This window comes from Passer domesticus, chromosome 33 (genome assembly GCF_036417665.1).
Source record: "Passer domesticus isolate bPasDom1 chromosome 33, bPasDom1.hap1, whole genome shotgun sequence".
NCBI classification, from domain to species: Eukaryota; Metazoa; Chordata; class Aves; order Passeriformes; family Passeridae; genus Passer; species Passer domesticus.
The window spans coordinates 3,349,602-3,369,288 of NC_087506.1; the positions used below are offsets into that span (position 1 = coordinate 3,349,602).

The 19,687-nt window shown below is 53.7% G+C and overlaps 1 protein-coding gene and 1 long non-coding RNA gene across 2 annotated transcripts in view; one reads left to right on the plus strand and one right to left on the minus strand.

Moving 5' to 3' along the window:
- Positions 1–19,687, plus strand: part of LOC135288501 (uncharacterized) — a 447,298-nt gene that overhangs the window by 394,550 nt on the left and 33,061 nt on the right. The window lies entirely within an intron of this gene.
- On the minus strand, positions 6,622–17,433 carry LOC135288438 (serine/threonine-protein kinase pim-1-like). The gene is made up of 7 exons (XM_064401831.1): positions 17,335–17,433; positions 9,756–9,780; positions 8,982–9,073; positions 8,818–8,868; positions 8,247–8,613; positions 7,454–7,630; positions 6,622–7,219 (listed from the first exon to the last, which is right to left on the minus strand). The coding sequence occupies exons 1-7, from the start codon at positions 17,431–17,433 to the stop codon at positions 7,113–7,115; spliced, it is 918 nt and encodes a 305-aa protein (XP_064257901.1). The 3' UTR covers positions 6,622–7,112.

Here is a 19,687-nt window from a genome sequence, read left to right on the forward strand (position 1 = left end):
ACATGGAGTACTTTGGCTACCCTGATCTTGAAATTTTCAGAACTAATCATTAAATTTTGATGACTAATCCCTTGGTGAAACACTGGAGGTGTTTGTGGCAAACAAAGATTCTGGCTGACTATCAAGGTACAACCTCCAGACATGAGTAGTACTTTAGTGACACTGTTCTTCATTCATTTCGCTCAATCTCATTTGAGTTAGGAACAAAAATTGTGTTGTCCATGGAGATGGAGCCTTTTTAATTCCAGAATAATGCCTCCAAAGTCCTTTGCTGTTCAGCTTTACCATGTTGTCTGTGGCTAACAAGGCTTGGTGGGGCCCTTTCCCCTTTGGCTGGAAGGGGGCTGGGTTCCAGTCCCTGAGGGCACCCAGGCTCCTGGATGGAATTTGTGTGCAAGTCCCTCAGTGTCACAGCAGCCTTCACAGGGAGCCCCGTGGATCAGAGCTTTTTCCAAAGGGGCCATTGGGGCAAACAAGGAGATTTGGTCTGGCAGGATGTGTAAAACAATCTCCTGCAATATCTATTTGTTCTCACACAGAACACTTGGCTGCAGGGACATATTCCCATTGTTCCTGCCCAGGTTTCAGGATTCAATGTTGTCTTTCCTAGGAGCTGCTCCTTCAGCTGCCTCAGGAGGGCCTTTTGGCCTCTGGGCCCACACTCTGGCTCCATTGTTAGGACTGCTGCATCCAAACCCTTTATCTCCACAAATGGTAATGCCTGGAGGTGGATCTCCATTTTTCATAATCGTGCTTAAAGTTGCAATATCAATAATTGTGCTACCCTGTCATGGGGTTGAATAATCCAATCTTATTGACAATTGTTTAACAGAATTATGGTAATTTCTCCTTTATATTCAGCATCAATTCCTCCTTTCCTCCTGCCATGACATGAACACTTTGCAAGGCCATGCTCCAAGCGAGCCGTTACCAAACCAAAGTGTCCTGGAGGAATCTACATTCCTGTCTCAGTATTGATAGCTTTAATTTGCTTTGGATTTATCCTAATTAATTCCAGTGCATGAAGGTCCAGCCCTGCAGCCTCTGGGCTGGCCCTGCCAGGGGCCATCACACCCACAACAATTTCCCAGGCAGTCCAAGCCTCACTGCCCATGGTTGTAGTTGCAAATTGGGTGCAGCCGTGCACAGCCAGGGGTTTCCATTTCCCCAGTGGGCCATTGTTAAGGGTATGGAGCACATCTGGGAGATGGGTTCTCCATGGGGACAGGTTCCCATCTCCTCCTTTTTTCAACTGCTCTTTTAACAACCCCCTCACCTGTTCAACAAATCCTGCAGCTTGAGGATAGTTTGGTACATGAAAAACCCTGCAGTCTTAATCACGGTATTTTTCACAGTAACAGACAAAGCACTCGCAGTATCAGCAAACCCTGAAAAAATAGACAATTTTATCCCCTCCTTCTCTTTTCATTGTATACAATCTCACAAACTTTACCTCTGACATTAGGGTCCAGGCCAATCCTTTTCTGTAGAGTGTTTAATGTTACATCCCTGAGCAGCCAAAGCTACCAAATTAGTATTGTCAGCACTATTTCACATTATTACTATTTTATACATAGATATAGATATTGATATAGATATAGCTAGATAGGTATAAACATACATATAAAAAAAATATATATATATCAATATATATATTAAGGCCTTATTATACTAGAAATATGTACATAGTTGTTTATGATATTAATATTTCACTTGCACAAATGCATCGGAGCTCAAGATTAAAACCTTCTTCTGTTGCTCCATGTGGGAGCATTCCAACAAGAATTGTTCCTTCTGAAGGTGCTGTTTTCAATGTACTGTTAACAAATTCATCTTTGTCTGCCCAAACCCACAAGTTCTTTTCCTTTTCCATATGCAATTTTTGGATACATTTTAAGACATCCAGGGGTTCAGCTTCTTTTAACCAACTGCCCCACTGCTCACACAGTGCTGCGACCTCAGCCCACTCCAGAGCCAGCCAACTCCAGGGAAGGGCTTCCCATCTGGGAATTTCTGATGCCACTGATTCCTCACATTTACATTTAACAAGTGACATTTTGCTGTGATCTGGCCAGACTCTGCCAGTTTTGTTTTACCAGTGGGCAGGGTCAGCACCAAAGACACAGACTCCAACTGAAGGAATCAGTGTCATTTACTGCAGCTCAAAGCAGCAAAGGATCACAAAAGGAGCAGCTCAGCAATGCAGCCAACCATCAGCACCAAAGATTGCTTGCAGAAAGATCCAGCACCATTTACCCTCAGACTTCAGCATCCCCCAGATCCACACAGCAGCTGGGGGAACCTGTCCCAGCCAAGGGCTGCAGAGCCACTCCTGGACACTGGGAATTCCTGCAGGTGCCTCCAGCCACAGGTGAGGCTTCAACCTCGCTGTGAGACGGCCCAGCTCTGACAGTGCTGAATGAACAAACTGACAGCACTTCTAGTGTGGGAACATCTGGTTTCATCCTCCCCTTGGGTTCCTCCCAAAGCCTGGCCAGGGCTCAAGGAAGAACCAAGGGAGCTGACTTTGATCCTTCAGCCCCTAACAAGGCCAGATGTCAGATTTCAGGGCCTTGTCTGGCTTGCAAATACAAAAAGATCAATACGTATGTCACTAAGGAGTGGCTACATCTATCACAGTGCTAATGACCATGCATATTTCATCAGTGAGCAGATACAAAGATAACCTTTGGTTGAAAGGTTTATACAGAGGCCACCTTTGGCTCAGGGCCTGCTGTTCAGGCCTTGGCACTTCAGGGACGTGGTTTAGTGCTGGGCTTGACACTGCTGGGTGAACAGCTGGACTGGATGAGCTCAGAGGTCTTTTCCAACAGAAAGGATGCTGTGATTCCATTATTCTATCTGCTGCATTCAGCTAGGTCTATTTGAGCAGCATTACTTTGCTCCAAAAGTTCCCTCTTGTTCAGCTCCTGTGGCCTGTGGTGGCAGCTCCTTCAGCTCCTGGTGCTAAGCTGCTCACGCTGAACAAGATGACTCGGAAAGATGAATACAGTCCATGCAATTCCTTCTGGGACACAGAGAGGGGAGGGTGTGGAAACAGGAGCATTGTATGATGTGGCCTCCTCTCTGCCCTTCACGCCTTTCAGTGCTTTGAACCAGCAAGGAGCTTTTTCCAAGAGTGCAATGGAGCAGCTGCTCCGGCTCCCGGCTCTGGCCCTTCCCAGTCTCTGCCCTTGCTTGGCTTTGTCCCTCTTGCTGTGCCCTCTCTTCCCCCAGGGCTCAGTGGCTGCCGCCCAGGACTGTAGGACTGGCACAGATGCAGTGGTTGAGACCCTCCTTGCTCCACACGGGAACCAGGAGCAAAGGGCTGCAGCACCTCGTGCTGGGGCAGAGCCCGAATTCTGAGAGGGAATAACAGAGTTATTCACGTGCATTGCTGCATTGGCATGCAGGTGCTGTGCCTGGAAACACAGAGTTCAAGACGTGCAAAAGAATTCTGCAGCTCTTGACTGGATCAGGATGTTAGCAGTGCTGAACTCCAGCTCAGTCCAAAGCAAACACATCACACCTCTGCTCGTACTTGCTAGCTTTTTTTCTTCAGGGTATCCAGAGAAAAGTAAACAGAGGAGAAGCCTACCTTTTAATTGTTTATCAGAAATGTTTCTCAATTTGCTGTACATTCCTTTTTTAGAATGAGTTTTCTGTTAAAAAAAAAAAGGAAAAAAGAAAAAAAAATGAAAGATAAAAACAAAAAACAAATGTGTAGTGAAAATCTTTTTAACTTCGGATTAAGAGGTAACTGATCTTTTAAAAAGAGAACTCAGTTACTTTGCAAATGTTCTGATGGCATGGATCCATATTACTGACCTCAACATCACGTTTTTAAAAGATTCTGGGTTTTCTTTGTAATATTAAGTTATTTTACATTGTGGTTGAAGAAATAAGAAATTGAAAGATGGATTGTGCATGACTGTGTCTTGAGTGTAAAAATATTGCAGTTTGGAATTTGGATCTAAAGTGTTGGAAATGAAAGTTATAAATCCCAGTGGATTGTGTGACAGCAGCTTTCCTAGAGGATACGCAGCACGCCAAGGACTTCATCAGTGGGGTTTGGGGTAGTTGGATCTTTGTCCTGTGCCACTCTGAGAATGGAATGGAACTTCGCCTGCCACCAGCCCAGGTCACCCTCTGCCACCAAAGCTCCTTGGACCTTGTGTCCCCCAGGCAGGCACAAAGTGTTTGTGCTGCTCCCCCTTTTACACAAACCCACAGAGAGCTGGGATTTTTCCAAGTCTCGTGGCTGCATTGGGTCAAATTCCTAGAGAAGCAGCAGCCCATCCCGATGAATATGGCAAGTTATATGGATGGTTGTGAGCTCCACTTCCTGCGTAGAAATCCTGAAACTGCTTCTGAATGCTGCTCCTTCAGCTCTTGGACATCTTCTCACACAGAGCTGGAGAAAAAATCCCCTGGTCTCTGGCTAAAGGGTAAGTTATGCCAAAGTTAGAGCTCTCTGTGAAGTCTCTATCCATCCCTATCCTATTAATATACCAATATGTGGGGGTGTGCATGGATGTGTCTTGTACACAAAGGAAGGAGTGTGCAAGCAACGTGACTGACACTTTCACTGTCCATGTTCATCCCATACCCATGGGTACAGAGACATTATGGAAACCCTGGCACAGACAGAGCCTTCTGTCCATGGATGCACAGACATCCAAGAGCCCCTGGCACACACAGACCCTTCTGTCCCTGGGTGCAGAGATATCCAAGAGCCCCTGGCACACACAGAGCCTTCTGTCCATGGATACAGAGATATCCAAGAGCCCCTGGCACACACAGACCCTTCTGTTCCTGGGTACAGAGACATCCAAGAGTCCCTGGCACACACAGACCCTTCTGTCCCTGGATACAGAGACATCCAAGAGCCCCTGGCACACACAGACCCTTCTGTCCATGGATACAGAGATATCCAAGAGCCCTGGCACACACAGACCCTTCTGTACATGGATACAGAGACATCCAAGAGCCCCTGGCACACACAGACCCTTCTGTCCATGGATACAGAGATATCCAAGAGCCCTGGCACACACAGACCCTTCTGTCCATGGATACACAGACATCCAAGAGCCCCTGGCACACACAGACCCTTCTGTCCATGGATGCACAGACATCCAAGAGCCCCTGGCACACACAGAACCTTCTGTCCCGGAGGATGGAGCGTGGTGGGTGGGGGTGGTTGGTGGGCAGCGAGTCCCGGACAGCAGGCCAGACCCGGCTCCAGCCCTGCCAGGCCCTGCCAAGGCTCAGTGCCAGCTCCTCTGGAATGGGAAAGCCCTTCAGCATTGTCCCTGCCCAGAGGGGCAGTGCTGGCCTGGCAGCACAGGTTGTTTTCCCCTCAGGCTGCAGGAGATGAGAACACAAATCTTTCCAAAACTGAGTGCGAGGCACAGCTGCGGGTGCTCCCCATGAACCTCAGCTCTGGGAGCACTGTCTGCCCCAAGCTCCAGGGGCTGCAGTGGGAGCCCGGCTGGGCTCTGCCCTGGGGCCATCCTGCAGGGACAGCTGGAAACAGGGAGCATTCAGCTGCCACAAACAGCCAAGCCAGGGCTGCAGGGCAGCTGCTCCAGCCTGGACTGCACTGCTGTGTGCTGTGCTCTGGGGCTGGGGCTCCCCACACAGGGGACTGGACTGGTGTGCCAGAGGAGACAGAGAAGCTTGAGCTTCAGCCTCACTGAGGTGGCTGCGTGGGCTGGGAAGAGTAGGGAGGCTCAAGGGGATTCACAGAGCTCATCCTGCTGCAAGGATGAAGAAAAGGGAGTGGGAACTCAGCAGTGAGGAGAGCTGAGGGCTGGAGAGTGGCTCTGAATGACACTAAAATCCCACTGGACCTCTGAGACATTGCTGCTCCTCAGCCAGTGACAGCACGAGTCCCTAAGCCTGGGGCTCGGCCTTCCTTGTGGTCAGGGGCAACACGGAAGGCCAGCAAGTAAAGGAGACTGCGATGGGCTGGGAATTCACTGGGGGGAAAAAAGGGAGCAGTTGAGAAGTAAAAGGCAGGTGGGGGAGAGAACTGTTCAGAGAAGGGCTGAGCTACATCTTGAGCAAGCTGAAAAATATCATTTGGAGTCATCCCAGATTGATTTGATTTCAGAAGGTATTGAACAATTTTAATTTTTGGGAGGTGTCATGTTTTCCCTTGGAGGTGTCCACGCTGCAAACTTGAGCTGCGTTGTCAAAATGCTCAAGCAAGTCTGTGCTGCAGGTGACACCATTTCTTCTTTGGCTGATTCCAGCCCGGTGCTGAGCTCCAGCAGAGCCCTGGCAGAGCCCAGAGCAGCCTCAGCATCTGCAGAGCCCGGCTGCAAGGAGAGAAAGCAGAAACTGCCCGTCAGCTGATGGCTCCTGTCCCCTTGTCCCAGCTGCCCGCAGTGCCCAGGCCGTGCTGGCTGTGCCCAGAGCTGTGCCCAGAGCTGCCCATCAGTGCTGCCTTGGGAAGCAGGGCAGGAGGGCAGGACATGTGCCCAGCCTGCAGCCAGCCATGGCACATCCAGCCCTCAGCAGCTGCCCAGAGCCAAAAAGCAGCTGGGCAGTCAACTGAAGAATTTGTTGCATCCCTCCCAGCAAAGGGGGAACCTTTGGTGCCCAGCCAGGCCATGCCATGCCCAGATCTGGGAGCATCCCCCTGGCTGTGGAACTCACCTGCAAATTGGGTGTGGAGTGTGTCTTTAGAGAAGCTGCCAGAATCCAAGTCCATCATCTTCAGCTGGCCAGGCCAAGGAAGAAATTGTCGTCCTTGAGGTTGTCCTTGCTGTCTCCAGCAGCAGCCCCACCTGGTACAGCTTCTCCAGGAGCTCCTTCTCCTTCCCTGGGACCAGACCAGGCTGTCAGGGCTCTGCCCAGGGCCCCAGCCATCCATGAACCAGACAAGCAAAACCAGGGGGGATGGTGGCCACCAGTGCTTGCCACACCAGATCTCCAGCTCAGCTGCAGCCCAAGAGCTGCATGTTCCCTTCTGCTGACCCCTGCTCAGAGCTACAGGCAGGACAAAACCAGTCTGGTTTGCTTTGCCACTGAGTGCCAAGAGATGTGTGGAGCTCCTACCTGCCAGGCCCCTGGATCCAACTGTGCACATGGATCTCTCCCATCTTCTAGGGCCGAGGAACGCCCTGCACCCAAGGATGGCAGAAAAGCTCTTTTAATGATGGCCTGTCTGAGGGTTGCATGGACAAACACCTCTTAATGACATCTTGGCATTCTGGGGAGACAAACCAGAAATCACCAGTCAGTTGGAGAAGTTGCCCCCCTGTTCCTGTGCCCAGGCCATACGGGGTGTGCCCAGAGCTGGGCCTAAACTTCCCCATGGATTCTCTGTTTAGAGGAGAGCAGGACATGTGCCACCTCCTCAGCAGCTGCCAGAGCAGGATGCCCATCAGCCCTCTGCTGTCTCCCAGCACTGGTATTCCCCCTGTGCCCAGAGATGAGGATCCACCTTGAGAGAGCCGTGGTGGGAACAAAATGCGCCCCCAGATGAACTCCTGGCCCCTCCTGAACGGGTGCTTCCCCACGACCAGCTGGTACAGCAGGAGGCCCAGGGACCAGATTGTCGCTGCCTCGCCATGGTAGCTTTGGTGCTGGGTCCACTCTGGAGGGCTGTAGGCCAGGGTTCCTGTGGAACACAGACAGAGCTCAGCAGGGGGATGCTGCTGCTCCCAGAGCCTGCCCCAGCATCCCTGGGCATGTGGGGGCTGCTCTAGCAACACACGGGGTGACCGCTGCCCTCTCACCATCACCTGGGACTTGTGTACAAACTCAGGGCTGGAAAAGAAGCCAGTGGTGCTGGAAGAGGGCAGCAGAAACCCTGGGAAAGCCCAACCATGACACACAAAGGAAAAACCCACCCACTGGTGGAGAAAACCCACTCTCCTCTCTGCCTGCATGGGCCCCCAAAAAATGTTAATAAGCCAAGGCAAACAAGGTGAGTGGAGCAGTCCAAGCCCCTCCTCCCCTGCACACCAAACCATCCAGGGCATGGGTTCAGACCCCCCTCTCCACTACCCCCATGGGGGTTTTTGTCGGGCTAGCTGCACCAGCTCCAGCCCCAGCCCAGGGCACAGTGGGTACTGAAGGCTGTCAGCAGGGCTGGGAGCTGGCCCCCCTCACACCCCAACCAAATCAATTTGGCTCCAGCATTAATCCCATCCCAGCTGCAGTAGGGGGAAGCCCCGGTGCTACACCCAGGCTGGGCCATGAGATGCCCAGGAGCATCCCCTGCGAGGTCTCACCTGCAAACTGGGTGTAGGCTGTGTCTTGGAGGAAAGCGCCACAGCCAAAGTCAATCAGTTTCAGCTGCCCGCTGGCCAGGTCAAGCACGATGTTCTGAGGCTTGATGTCCCTGTGCAGGACCCCGCAGCTGGTGCAGTGCCGCACGGCCTCCAGCACCTGGCGGAACAGCCCCCGCGCCTCCTCCTCCGGCAGGAACCTCCGCTCCGCCAGGAAATCCGACAGCTCCTGGCACCGTTCTGGACGCTCCAGCACCATCAAGAAGCTGTCGGGGAGCTCAAGCCACTCCAGGAGCTGAATGACACCAGCACACCCACAGGACACCTTGGCCAGCAGCACGATCTCCAGGGGCGCGCTGGTGCCGTCAGGCTGCGGGAGGAGCGCGATGCCGTCAGTGGAGCTGAGGCCGTGCCAGGGCTCTGGGACCCCTCAGCCAGCCCGGGATGCTCTGCATGCCCTGCTCAGCCCACGCCCGCTCTGCCCACAGGGCTCCTGGCGGCTCCCACCCTGCCGGGCCCCGGCTCCTCACCGCCCGGCACGGCCCGGCTTCTGCCGCTGGCCCCGCTCACTCACCAGCTCGCTCCAGTGCCGGATGCGATCCCGCGGCACGCGTTTGATGGCCACCTGCGAGCAAGGGAGAGCAGCAGGCTGAGCTCAACGCCCTTCCCACTGCTCTCCGACATTCTCGTCCTTGTCTCCCTCTTCCCTCTCTGCCCGCCGCCGGCCCCGCCGCTCACCGGGGCGCCGTCCGAGAGCCGCGTTGCCGACCAGACGCTGCCGAATCCGCCGCGCCCCAGCAGGGAACCCAGGCGGTAGCGCTCCTGCAGGGCCTCCTGCGCCTTCCCTGCGGGCGGGACGCGGCTGTCAGCGCTCGGCCCGGGGCCAGCAACGGCCCCCGAGCGCCCCTCACCCGCCCCGGCCCGGCCATCCCCCAGCGTTCGGTTTTCGGAACGCGGCACGGGAGGCTCGGGGCCGGCGGCTGCGCTGCCGAGCGGTGGAGCGCTGGCCGGGCAAGCTGCAGCGGAGGCGGCGGGAGAGGCAACGCCGCCTGTGTCCTCCGCGGGCCCCGGGAGGAGCCGGGGCCGGGGCCGGGCTCGGGCTCGGGGCCGGGACTGGACCCTGCGTCGGGGCCGGGGCCGGGCTCGGGCCAGGCGGAGCCAAAAGCCGGCGATGCCGCCCCAGCCCCAGGCATTGACGCCCGCCCAGCACCGCCAGCGCCAGCACGGCCAGAGCCGGGCTGAGGCCAGGCGGCGGCGGGACGGCCGGGGGCGGGCACGGGGCAGCCCCGCCCGGGGCCGGGGGCGGGCCGGGGGCATGGCCCGGCCCGGCACGGGGAGTGGGAGGCGGGGAGAGGAGAGGGACGGCGGGAAAGGGAGAGCGGGAGAGGTACGGGGCAGCGGGAGAGGGAGAGGAGAAGAGAATCTAAAGTTTCTTTTGTCGCTGCCGCTGCCGCTGCCGCTGCCGCTGCTGCTGCCGCTGCTGCCGCTGCTGCCGCTGCTGCTGCCGCTGCTGCTGCCGCTGCTGCCGCTGCTGCAACTGAAGCTCCGGGGCCGTTTGTCCCCGTGTCCGTTTGTCCGTTGCCCGCTTGCCCCCGCCCCGAGCCCCACGTTCCCCAAGGGTAGCCCCTGAGCCTCTGCAAACACGGGAACTTTGCCGAGTTCAGCCAAGACCCAGAGTCTGGACTCCTGCACAGTGGCTCAGGAATCCCCTCAGTCCCTGCTGTGCATTGTCCCTGCTGAGGGTCAAACACTCTCAGAGCGCATTCCCTGAATGCAGAATTTGTACCTGACCCAAGCACTGCACTTACCTCTCCAGCATTGATTTCCAAGAAAAACAGGGGAAGCCAAAGTGTGTGTAGGTCATGGTATCTTAAAATGTCTAAAACTTGCCAACTCATGGATCTTAGAAGTGATCTTAGAAGTGAGATCTGTTTGGAATTAATGGGATGGACAACTAGTGCAAGATGGAAAAGGGGAGCATAAAAACAAATCGAGAAAAACGTCTTGAATTGTTTCAATTTTCATTTAATTTCTTAAAAGCTCTTTCAGTTTTTCCAGAATCTTCTCCTCAGTCCTGTTTGCTTTTTCCAAGAACCTTTCCCGGAGAACGAGGTGCAGCTTCTGTCACAAGGTGTGCCACCAACTGCAGCTTTCCACACTGTGGGTGCAGCACAACACTTGCAGCAAAGCAGGAGAAATATTTGAAGAATTTAACAGCTTGTTCTTTTCTTTTCCTTGTGGGCTGGGCAGTTGTGCCATTGGTAAGGTTTTCATTGTTACTGTTCTACCCTAAGAAAACATGACAGGCTACCAAGAACTCTTAGGGAATGCAAGCCTGACTGAATGCAGAGAAAGAAACTCTAGAGCCTGCAGCCAGAAGTGGAGAGCTGTGTGATAATCATTCCAACACCCCCAAGGACATCTTGAAAATGATCTAGAAGATGAAAATGGGCTGACAGCGGGAGTTTGTTTCTGTCTTCATTCCAGATTCTTCTACATCTGAAAACAATTCCACAGTCTCCATCTAAATCAAGAGTACAATCAGTTCATAAAAAGCACCAGAACAAACTGTACCTCTCAGGAGATGATTGAAAGAATCTGAAAAGGGAAAATGCAGGAGAAATGCATTTCTCAGCACTGCAGTACTTGCCTACCTGAAACCCTCCTCCATTTCCTCTGCATTCCTGGATCTGTTGGTGTCAGTTCTGTATTCGGTGGTGCCTCCAGCCCTGAATCCCCTCATCTACAGCCTGAGGAACCAGGAGCTCAAGGCTGCAGTGTGGAGACTGATCACTGGACATCTTAGGAAGCATTAAAGTGATTGCCAGTTTCGGCAAATCACTTGTAATAAAAGTCATCTTTTCTAGCTCTTTTGGTTTGGTTCTTTGATTTCCCTGTCGTTTTCCTTTTTAAATATTCTTCCTAAAGCTAGACGATTGTTTCTGCCATCTCTGACTTTGTTTCTCTCCACCTTCCCTGTGGCCACAGACTGTGCCAATGAGGGGCTGCAGTCTCAAAGGTTTTAAAAGAACTAAAGGATATCCCAGCAAAGTTTTCTGCAGAGATCCCTCTATTCTTGCCTTCTCTGGAGCTGCAGCAGCAATGTCGGTGTGCAGAGCTGGGGCAGATCAGTGCTGGCACAGCAGCTATGCCCAGCAGCAGCAGCACTTGGTGTTGCCAGTGCTGCTGCCGTGGCCCTGCCCCGCTGCCCTGGTGGCCCTGGTGTTGCTGCAGGGCCTGAGTGCTCTCGGGGCCGGGCACAGTCCTGGGGGTGGCAGTGCCGGGGCTGCAGCAGGGACAGGCCATGGGCACTGCTGGGGCAGCGCTGACGCCTCAGGCCAGGCCCTGGGGGCTCCAGGCTCCTTGCCCAGGCTCTCTCAAGAACACGGCCAGGCCAATGCTCAGCACAAAAAAGCCCCAGGGTGAGCAGCCCCAGGCTGGCCGTGGGCAGGCTGGGGGCAAACAGCATGGCTGGGGCTCTGCAAGGGCCCTGGGGGAGACGGGAAGGAGCAGCAGAGCAGGGGCTGATCCATCCCCAGGGTGCTGCACAGCCCAGGGCAGCGTCCCAGAGCATCCTCATGGAGCTGCCAACAACATCCCCCCTCTGCAGCCCTGGCCTCTCCCCCAGCTCACAGAGGTGCCGCATCCTTGCAGGCACAGCCACGGCAGCAGTGGCTCAGGAGCCCCTGTTTGCATTGCACAGAGCAGGCAGGAGCACACCCATGCTGCTGCTGTGGGGACATGAACCTGAGGGAGCACAAATGCCATCAGCCCCTGGGGCCAGGAAGGGCTGGGGGACACCAGGGAAACCACTCAGCTTTATCCTGGCCTCTGCAGTCAGCCAGAAACTTTGTTCCCATTAGCTGGGAGATTCCTGTCCCACTGCAGATGCTGTTGCTCAGAGCCAGGGCTGCCTGACAGCCACCCCCAAACTGTCCTGAGTATTTCCTTGGCTTCACCTTTGCTTTTTTTCCCCATTTTTTTTGGTACAAATTTCTTCCTGTTGCCCACCCCTGTTCCCTCCCCTGCAAAAAGCCCATCCCTGTTTGCCCTTTCCTCTCTGGCCCCACTCCCCATTGCAGTTCCTGACTTGGCACCATGGGAATGTCCCTTGGGGAGCAGGATCATCCTCCAAGTGCTGCAGGAAACTGGCAAGTCTTCAGGCTCCTGCAGTGCCTGGTGCTGCTCCCTTGTCAAAGGCACCACAGGCCAGGGGGGCACATCTGGGCTGCTGTGTCTGCCTGTGGGGCTCCCTGTTCTGGGCAATGAGGAGGAGCTGCAGAGGCTCTGAGGACTGACAGGATGGGCTTTGGGCCTGGGAGGAGAAGCTGAGGCACCTGGGCTGCTGGAGCTTCTGAAGAGGAGGCCCAGGGCTCATCCTGCAACTGCTGCAAGGGTGGTTTCAGAGAATCACAGAATCAGCAAGGTTGGAAAAGACCTTGGAGATCATCAAGTCCAACCTGTGCCCTGACACCACCTTGTCTCCCCCGGGCCACCTCTTCTCCAGGATAAACAACCCCAGCTCCCTCAGCCTCTCTTCACAGGATTTTTGCTCCAGACCCTTCACCAGCCTTGTTGCCCTTCTCTGGACACACTCCAGCCCCTCCAATTCTTGCTAAATTTGGGGTCCCAGAACTGGACACAGCACCCGAGGTGCTGCCCAACCAGCGCCCAGCACAGGGGAAGAATTGCTGTCCTGGTCCTGCTGGTGACACCATTGCTGGTCCATAGGAGTGCCAGGGGTTGGATGAGGGAAATGGTCGGGAGGGGGCAGGAGACACAGTCTGATTGACTCTCAGCCATGAAGGGTCTTGATTTTCATAGCTATTCAGTCTGCATTAGAAGGTGCTGGGGGTCAATATCAACTGGACATTGCTGATATCAATCTATAAACAGGAAAAAACATTAAACAGAACAAACTGTTCTCTCTGCATTGTTTTCAAGACAGTATATACACTTTGAATACACTTCAGATATCTGTCTAATTAATTAGAGAAAACTTGAAAACTTCTGTTATTCCAAATGGCTTTTCTTCTTTGGGCATGTTGAACAAATGTTTATGAGCTTTTCTCACTGAATTCCTGAACTGAAGAGCTCAAGAAAGAAGAGGCCTTGGGTGTAGGAAAATTCATCATCAACCTCCAAGTGGCTGAGGATCCATCCCCATCAGAGCAGCAATGAACAGAAATGGGCACAGCTTTGTGGCTGCCCCAGTTTTGGGATCGGCCCTGGGCCTGGAGCAGGAGCAGCTCTTGAGGGCCCCAAGGCCAGGGCTTTTGTGCTGCCCTGGGCACATGGGATGGCAGCAGGGGCTGCAGAGCTCTCAGCACCTGAGCCAGAGGGGAGCAGGGCAGCCAGGGAGCCTCCTTTGGCCTTGTCCCAGCACCTTCCGCCATGGCTGGGGCTGAGTCCTGTGTGAGCTGCAGCTGCTGCTGTGCCCTTGGCAGGGGCTGAGGCCGTGGGGCCAGTGGCCAGAGCAGCCTGGCCTGAGCAGAGCTGTGGGGCCAGAGCCGGCTGGGCTGGGCTGGGGAGAGGCCCTTGGTGCTGCCCAGAGCTCAGGGCAGCTGGCAGAGCTTGCAGGGAGCTGGGCTGGGCTCAGAGAGCCTGCCCCAGAAACCATCAGTGTCCATCTCAGCCTGGCTGAGCGTGCAGGGGCAGGACTCAGGCCAGGCCTTGTGGGGCAGGGCCAGCGCCAGTGCAAGGCATTGCAAACAGGCAAGTGCCCCAGAGAGGAGGCTGCTCTGTGCCCTTGGGGGCACGGACAGAGCAGGGAGGGGGCCCAGGACATTTGTCACCACCAGGCTCTGTGCTCAGCCCTTGGCAGCCCTGGCTGCTGAGCCCAGCTTTGCCCTGGGCTGAGTTTGGCTGTGGCCCAGCTCCATCCTCCTGCGGGGCTCAGGGCCTGTTCCCGGCCATGGCCAGCCCTGGCCGGCCTCTCTGCTGGCCCAGAGGCCGGCAGAGCCCGAGGCAGGGCTGTCTGTGCAGGCCCACAGGTGCCAGGGGCTGTGCAGGAGCTGGCAGAGGCTGCCCAGCAGGGAGGCCATGGGGCACAGAGCCCCAAGGTTGCTGTGGGCAGCACAGCACAGGGGCCGTTCCCAGCCGCGATGCTCCTGGCCTGGGCTGGGCCTGCACAGGGGCTGGGCCACCATGGCTGGGCCAGCACAGGGCCACCAAGGTGCCACGCAGCCGCTGCCGGGGCTGACAGCAAGGCCAGGCACACACAAGCAATTGCTGAGCATGGCCTGCGCTGGCCAGGGCTGACTGTGCCACAGGCAGAGCTCAGCTGCCCTTGGGGGCTGCAGACACAGTCAGGAGCCCAAAGAGCCTCCATGGCTGTGCTGGAGACCAAGGCTGGAGCAGGGAAATGCAGGGCTGCTGCAGGATGGGGAGAGCATGGAATTCCAGCACACACCTCAGCTCTCTGATGATCCCGGCACCATGCTGGGCCCTGTTTCAGACTGGGGCAGGGCAGATGTTGATGGGACAGGAGCCATGCAGGGTTGTCAGGGACCTGCAGCTTGCGAGGTGTTCTGCTCTCCCTCAGGTGCTCTCAGAGAGATCCAATCCCTGGGCACCTCAATGCAGAAGTGGCACTGCCTCTTCATGGACACAAAACTGATGTCTGCCTGGAAAGGGGCACAGGTTTTAATACCTGTTGCTTTCATAATATACCAGAAAATATTTTTTATCTGAGGCATTTGAGTACTTTTAAGAAATGGCAAAATTTTCCCACCAGGAAGGGGAATTTCCTGGATCTACTGGTTTCTTCTACTGATGTCAGGAGAAGAAATACTGATCTTCCCCTCAACCATTGCTACCAACTTTCAGTCTAGTATTTAATGGCTTTCTTCCTTCAGGTGTTTCCAGCTCTCTTGTTGAAATGGCCATGTCTAAGGAGATCTCTTGATTTGGAGCAGCTGGATCTATATAATTCCCGTTGTTCCCAGATCTCCTCCTGCAGCTGGTCTCTGCTCATTCCATTGTGTCTCTGTTGACTGCCTTAGTGCTTTGAGCATCAGGGAGTTGCCCAATCTTTCAGGAGTTTCAACACCTTCTTAGTGAACATCTTAGTTGTATTTGTATCTTTTATGTCACCTCTTCCTAAGTCTTTGTCTAAAATCCTTCCTGTATGGCAATCCGTTGTGGATGGTGGACATGTCAGATGTTGCTGGCATGTCACAAGCTGCTGAGGGAAGGGTTTTGATGTTTCTTAAATTTTATCATGTTTACATTTATTATGTGTGCCATGAAGAGAAACCTTTCTATGCCTCTGAGTCTCACCCGTTCCTGCTCCCTCAAAGCACACAAACCTGATGAGTTGTGGCTCCCACTCCAGGGGCTGCACTTGGATCTCTCTCCACAGCCACAGCAGAGCTCCCTGGCAAAGGAGGGATGAAGGAAAGAGGACAGGCTGTGGGGATCAGGGCCAGGGCAGAGCCAGGGAAAAGAATGACTTTTGCATTTGATGGAGCTGTGCCTACCCTCGGCTTTGTTGGCTGACAAGAAATGAACATCCCTCTGTGTCTCAGGCAGCTCCTTCTCCAAGGAAAGCAGGTGGGAGTTGGAGCCAAGGAGCTGAAAGCTGCAGGTGCAGCCTAGGCTGGAGGGAGCTGAGATTTGCACAAGGCTGCTCTGAGTGCCAGGGCTTGGATGGGGGAAATGGTGGGGAGGGGGTAGGGACAGAGTCTGATTGATTGTCAGCCATGGAGGGTCTTGATTTTCCTATCTATTCAAACTGCATGAGGAGGTACTTGGATTCAGTGTCAATTGTAGATTGCACATATCGATTTATGATCAGGAAAAAAAACCAAACAACTAATTAGGACCTAAATAATATTTTCTCACTGTCTTTGTAAGTATTCATTCAATTATACATTCACTTTGAATACACTTATGAAATGTGTTGAATTAACCACACAAGATTTGAAAGCTAAAATCAAATTATTCCCAAAGGCTTGGCTTGTTAAGGTGTTCTGAATGTTAATGAGCCCTGGGACACTGAATTCCTGCACTGAAGAGCTGCAGGCTGAACAAGCCTCTGGAGCAGTGAAATCCAGCAGCAGGCTCCAAGTTGCTGAGGATGTCAGCAGCCCCCACTGAGGCCATCCCTGCCCAGAGAGCGTGGGGGAATGGGCAGACAAGGAGAGCGTCCCTGGGGCTGGGCCAGCAGAACTCAGAGGCACCAGCGGCTCCAGCTGGCCAATGGAGTGTGGAATGTGGCTGGGAAAGCCCTGCCTGGGCTGTGCCAAGCAGGACAGACAAGCCCTGACTCCCATCCACTAAAAAACTCTCTCAAGGAGACTTTTAATAGGAATTACAATTCTTTGTGTACTCTGAGTTGGACTCCCTGGAGAAATACTGACAAGAGAAAGAGCAATACAGCCTTTACTGGCAACTTTAGAAAATCAGAGAAACTTTGGCAAAAGTTTTATTATGACATTAAATCAACAAAAAACACTTTTCAAAGCATTAATTTGGCACATTCAACTTCGCAAACTCTAAGCTGTTCAATTTTAAGTTCATCAAAATTTCCAAGGGGCATATAAAGTAGAAGCAGACAGGGAGAGAGAAAAAAAGTAAGAAAAATACAGAGGAGCACACACACAGCTACTGCCTCCTGGATTTCAGCAGTGTTCAGACAGAAATTCCAAGAGGAGGTAGGGTCAAGATGTGTGCTTGCCTTGTGGTCAGCCTTCAATACCCCTTGGTCTTCCTGGGCCCTTCCCCCAGGTGAGACTTGGGCTCATTTGGTCACTCAGGAGCTGGGCTGGGGCTCCAGAGGTGGCTGTGGAGCATTGCCTGTGCTGTGCCAGGGACTGGCAGACACTGCTGGGCTGGGATAGAGGCTCTGGGGGGATTGTGGTCCCAGGGCAGGGCAGTGCTGGGCTTCCAGGGCAGGGCTGGACCTGCCCCTTCCTCCCCTACACGTGAAATGTTTCCAGCCAACAATCTCCTCCAGTCTGTCACAATAGGGAATATTGGAGGTGAAATCCCAATTGTGGTCATGGGCACCTGGACAAGAAGGACAGTTCTTTTCAATTGGAAGGAAAGCACAGAGCCCCAGTGTTTGGAAGGCAGGTGAGAGCCTCACTAGGCCAAGGTCAGCAGAGTTGTCAGCAATGGCAGATTTTGTCTGGGAGCAGTCTTTGGATTTAGGGAATTTTGGAGATGGAACCCCAGTCTTGGCCATGGGTGCCTGGAGAAGCAGGACAGTTCTTTCCCATAGGAAGGAAAGCACAGAGCCTTCACCAAGCTTTTGAAGACAGATGGGAAGTGACCATGAAACCACTGCCAGCTAGACTTGTCCTGGCAATATTCCTGTGGAAAGAATTCCTTGATATAAGGAAATTTGGAGGTGAAATCTGAATTCTGGCCATGTGTGCCTGGAGGAGAAGGAGAGTTCTTTTCCATAGGAAGGAAAGAACAGAGCCCCAGTGTTTCAGTAGGAGGTAACAGGAGATTCTCAACATACCAAGGTCAGCTGGACCATTCAGGGTGCCCGGAAGGTCAAACCAGCCAGACTTGTTCCGGGTTCCCTTAGTTTTATGGTGCCTCATAATGTCACAACGATGCCTGGGTTCCATGAAGCCTTGCATTGTCACAATGGTCTCTGTGGTTCCCTAGGCCCCACAATGACATGTGACTCCTCTGTTCCATGAGCACTGCAATGTCACAATGGACCTTTGGACCCTGGGGGTTTGCAGTGTCACAATGGTCTCCTTTGGCTCCACAAAGGTGGTGTCACAATAGACCATTGATGACAGGAGGCCCCTCTGTGTCGCCCTGGAGCTTTTGGTTCCATGAGCCCTGGAGTGTCACAATTGTCTCCTTTGGTTGCCCAGTGTCACAATGGAGCACTGATGTGACGAGGCCCTGCAATGTCACAATGGAACTTTGGTTCCAGCCCTGCAGTGTCACAAAGGCCTCTTGGTTTCACAAGGCCCCACAATATCACAATGTTCCTCTTGGTTCTGTGGGGACCCCCAGGGTCACAATGGTCTCACTGGTTCCATGAGGCCTCACAGTATCAAAATGCTTTGCTTATTCCATAGGGCCCCATAGTATCTTCATGATTCCATGAGTGCCCTCCTTGTCACAGTGGCCCCATGGTTCCATGAGGCTGTAAAGTCACTTAATGGTGCCTCCATGGTTCCACGAGGCCTTGCAATGTCACAAGGGACATTTGGCTTCATGGAGTCCCCTCAGTGTCACAATGGCCCCTTGGTCCCATGACACCGCAAAGTGTCATAATGGTCTCCACGGTTGCAGGAGGCCCCACAATGTTACAATGGACCCTTGGTTTGATGGGGCGTCTTAGTGTCACAATGATACCTACATTCCATGGAGTCACACAGTATCAGTACAGTCCTCTTGGTTCCATGAGCCCAGCGATGTCACAGTGCTCTCCATGATTCCATGTGGCCCCGCAGTGTCACAATGGTCCCTTGGTGTCACAAGGCCCCACAGTGTCACAATGGTCTCTTGGTTCCATGGGCCCTGTGCTGCTGCATTCTCCCCTCCCCTTCTCAGGCCGCCCTGCCAGCTGAGAAATGCTCCTTGGGCCTCGGCCTTGGCCAACAGCCCCTGGGCTCAGCTCTTCTGCAGCTCAGCACAAACACTGTCTGCTCCAGGCACTGGTGCTGCCCAACCAGCTCCTGGTTGCTGTAGGAGCAGCCCTGGGAACTGGTTTTGTTCCCTCAGGGGCACAACATCCCTGTTCTCACACTGCCAAAGAAAGCTGTTGATGCCAAGTGCGGCCAGGATGAACCATTGCTGTGACTGCAGCCCCTCTCTTGGGGCCCTACAAACAGCGCTGCAAAAGGAGCCCCTTGGAGCTCTCCTCGGCCAGCGACTCCCTCTGAGTGGGGCCTCTCCCAGCCGGGAACTCTCCCGTTTGCTGCACTCGGGGATCCTGAACAAGGACAGAGCCTGGGCCGATCCCCCCACTCCTCCAGGCTCAACCCTTCACCCGCTGGGGAGATGCCAAAGCATCCACAGGGAGCATTTCCTGCCCTCAGGGGAATTTGTCACAGGTACCTTGCACTGACTCTTTGTGTCTGTGTGCACACAGGAGTGCCTGTGCTGGGGAAAAGTGACAGAAATGCTGCTCTCGGAGGGGTTGGAGTGCCTTGGATAGCTGAGTCAGCCAGGCCTGTAAGTGAGGTGATTTATCACAAGGTCTAAGTGAAGTTAAATGCTGCTAAGAGTTGCTCCTTTGCTATGTTGTTATGTTTAATATAAGTTATAAGCTGAGTTAAATACTGTTATTTCTCTATTAAATTGGTATGGCATAGGTTGCAAGTTACGTGAAATACTGTTAAGCTTTTTTCTTTTGCTAAATTGTGAAGTTCGAGGTAGAAGTCAAGGTTTAGTCCTGTTAGGTTTTAGCTGCGTTAAGCTTTTAGGCCATATTCCTTTTATCCTTGCCTTCACTGCCCTTTTGG

Bases quoted from the DNA above. Each gene is read 5' to 3' on its own strand.
- LOC135288438 (XM_064401831.1), bottom strand. From the start codon at position 17,433: ATGGCCAAGACTGGGGTTCCATCTCCAAAATTCCCTAAATCCAAAGAC. The intron at 8,869-8,981 runs GTGAGCGGCGGG...CCTTGCTCGCAG, and splicing joins GGCTCTCGGACGGCGCCCCG to GTGGCCATCAAACGCGTGCC. The intron at 7,631-8,246 runs GTGAGACCTCGC...TGTGTTCCACAG, and splicing joins AGCCTACACCCAGTTTGCAG to GAACCCTGGCCTACAGCCCT.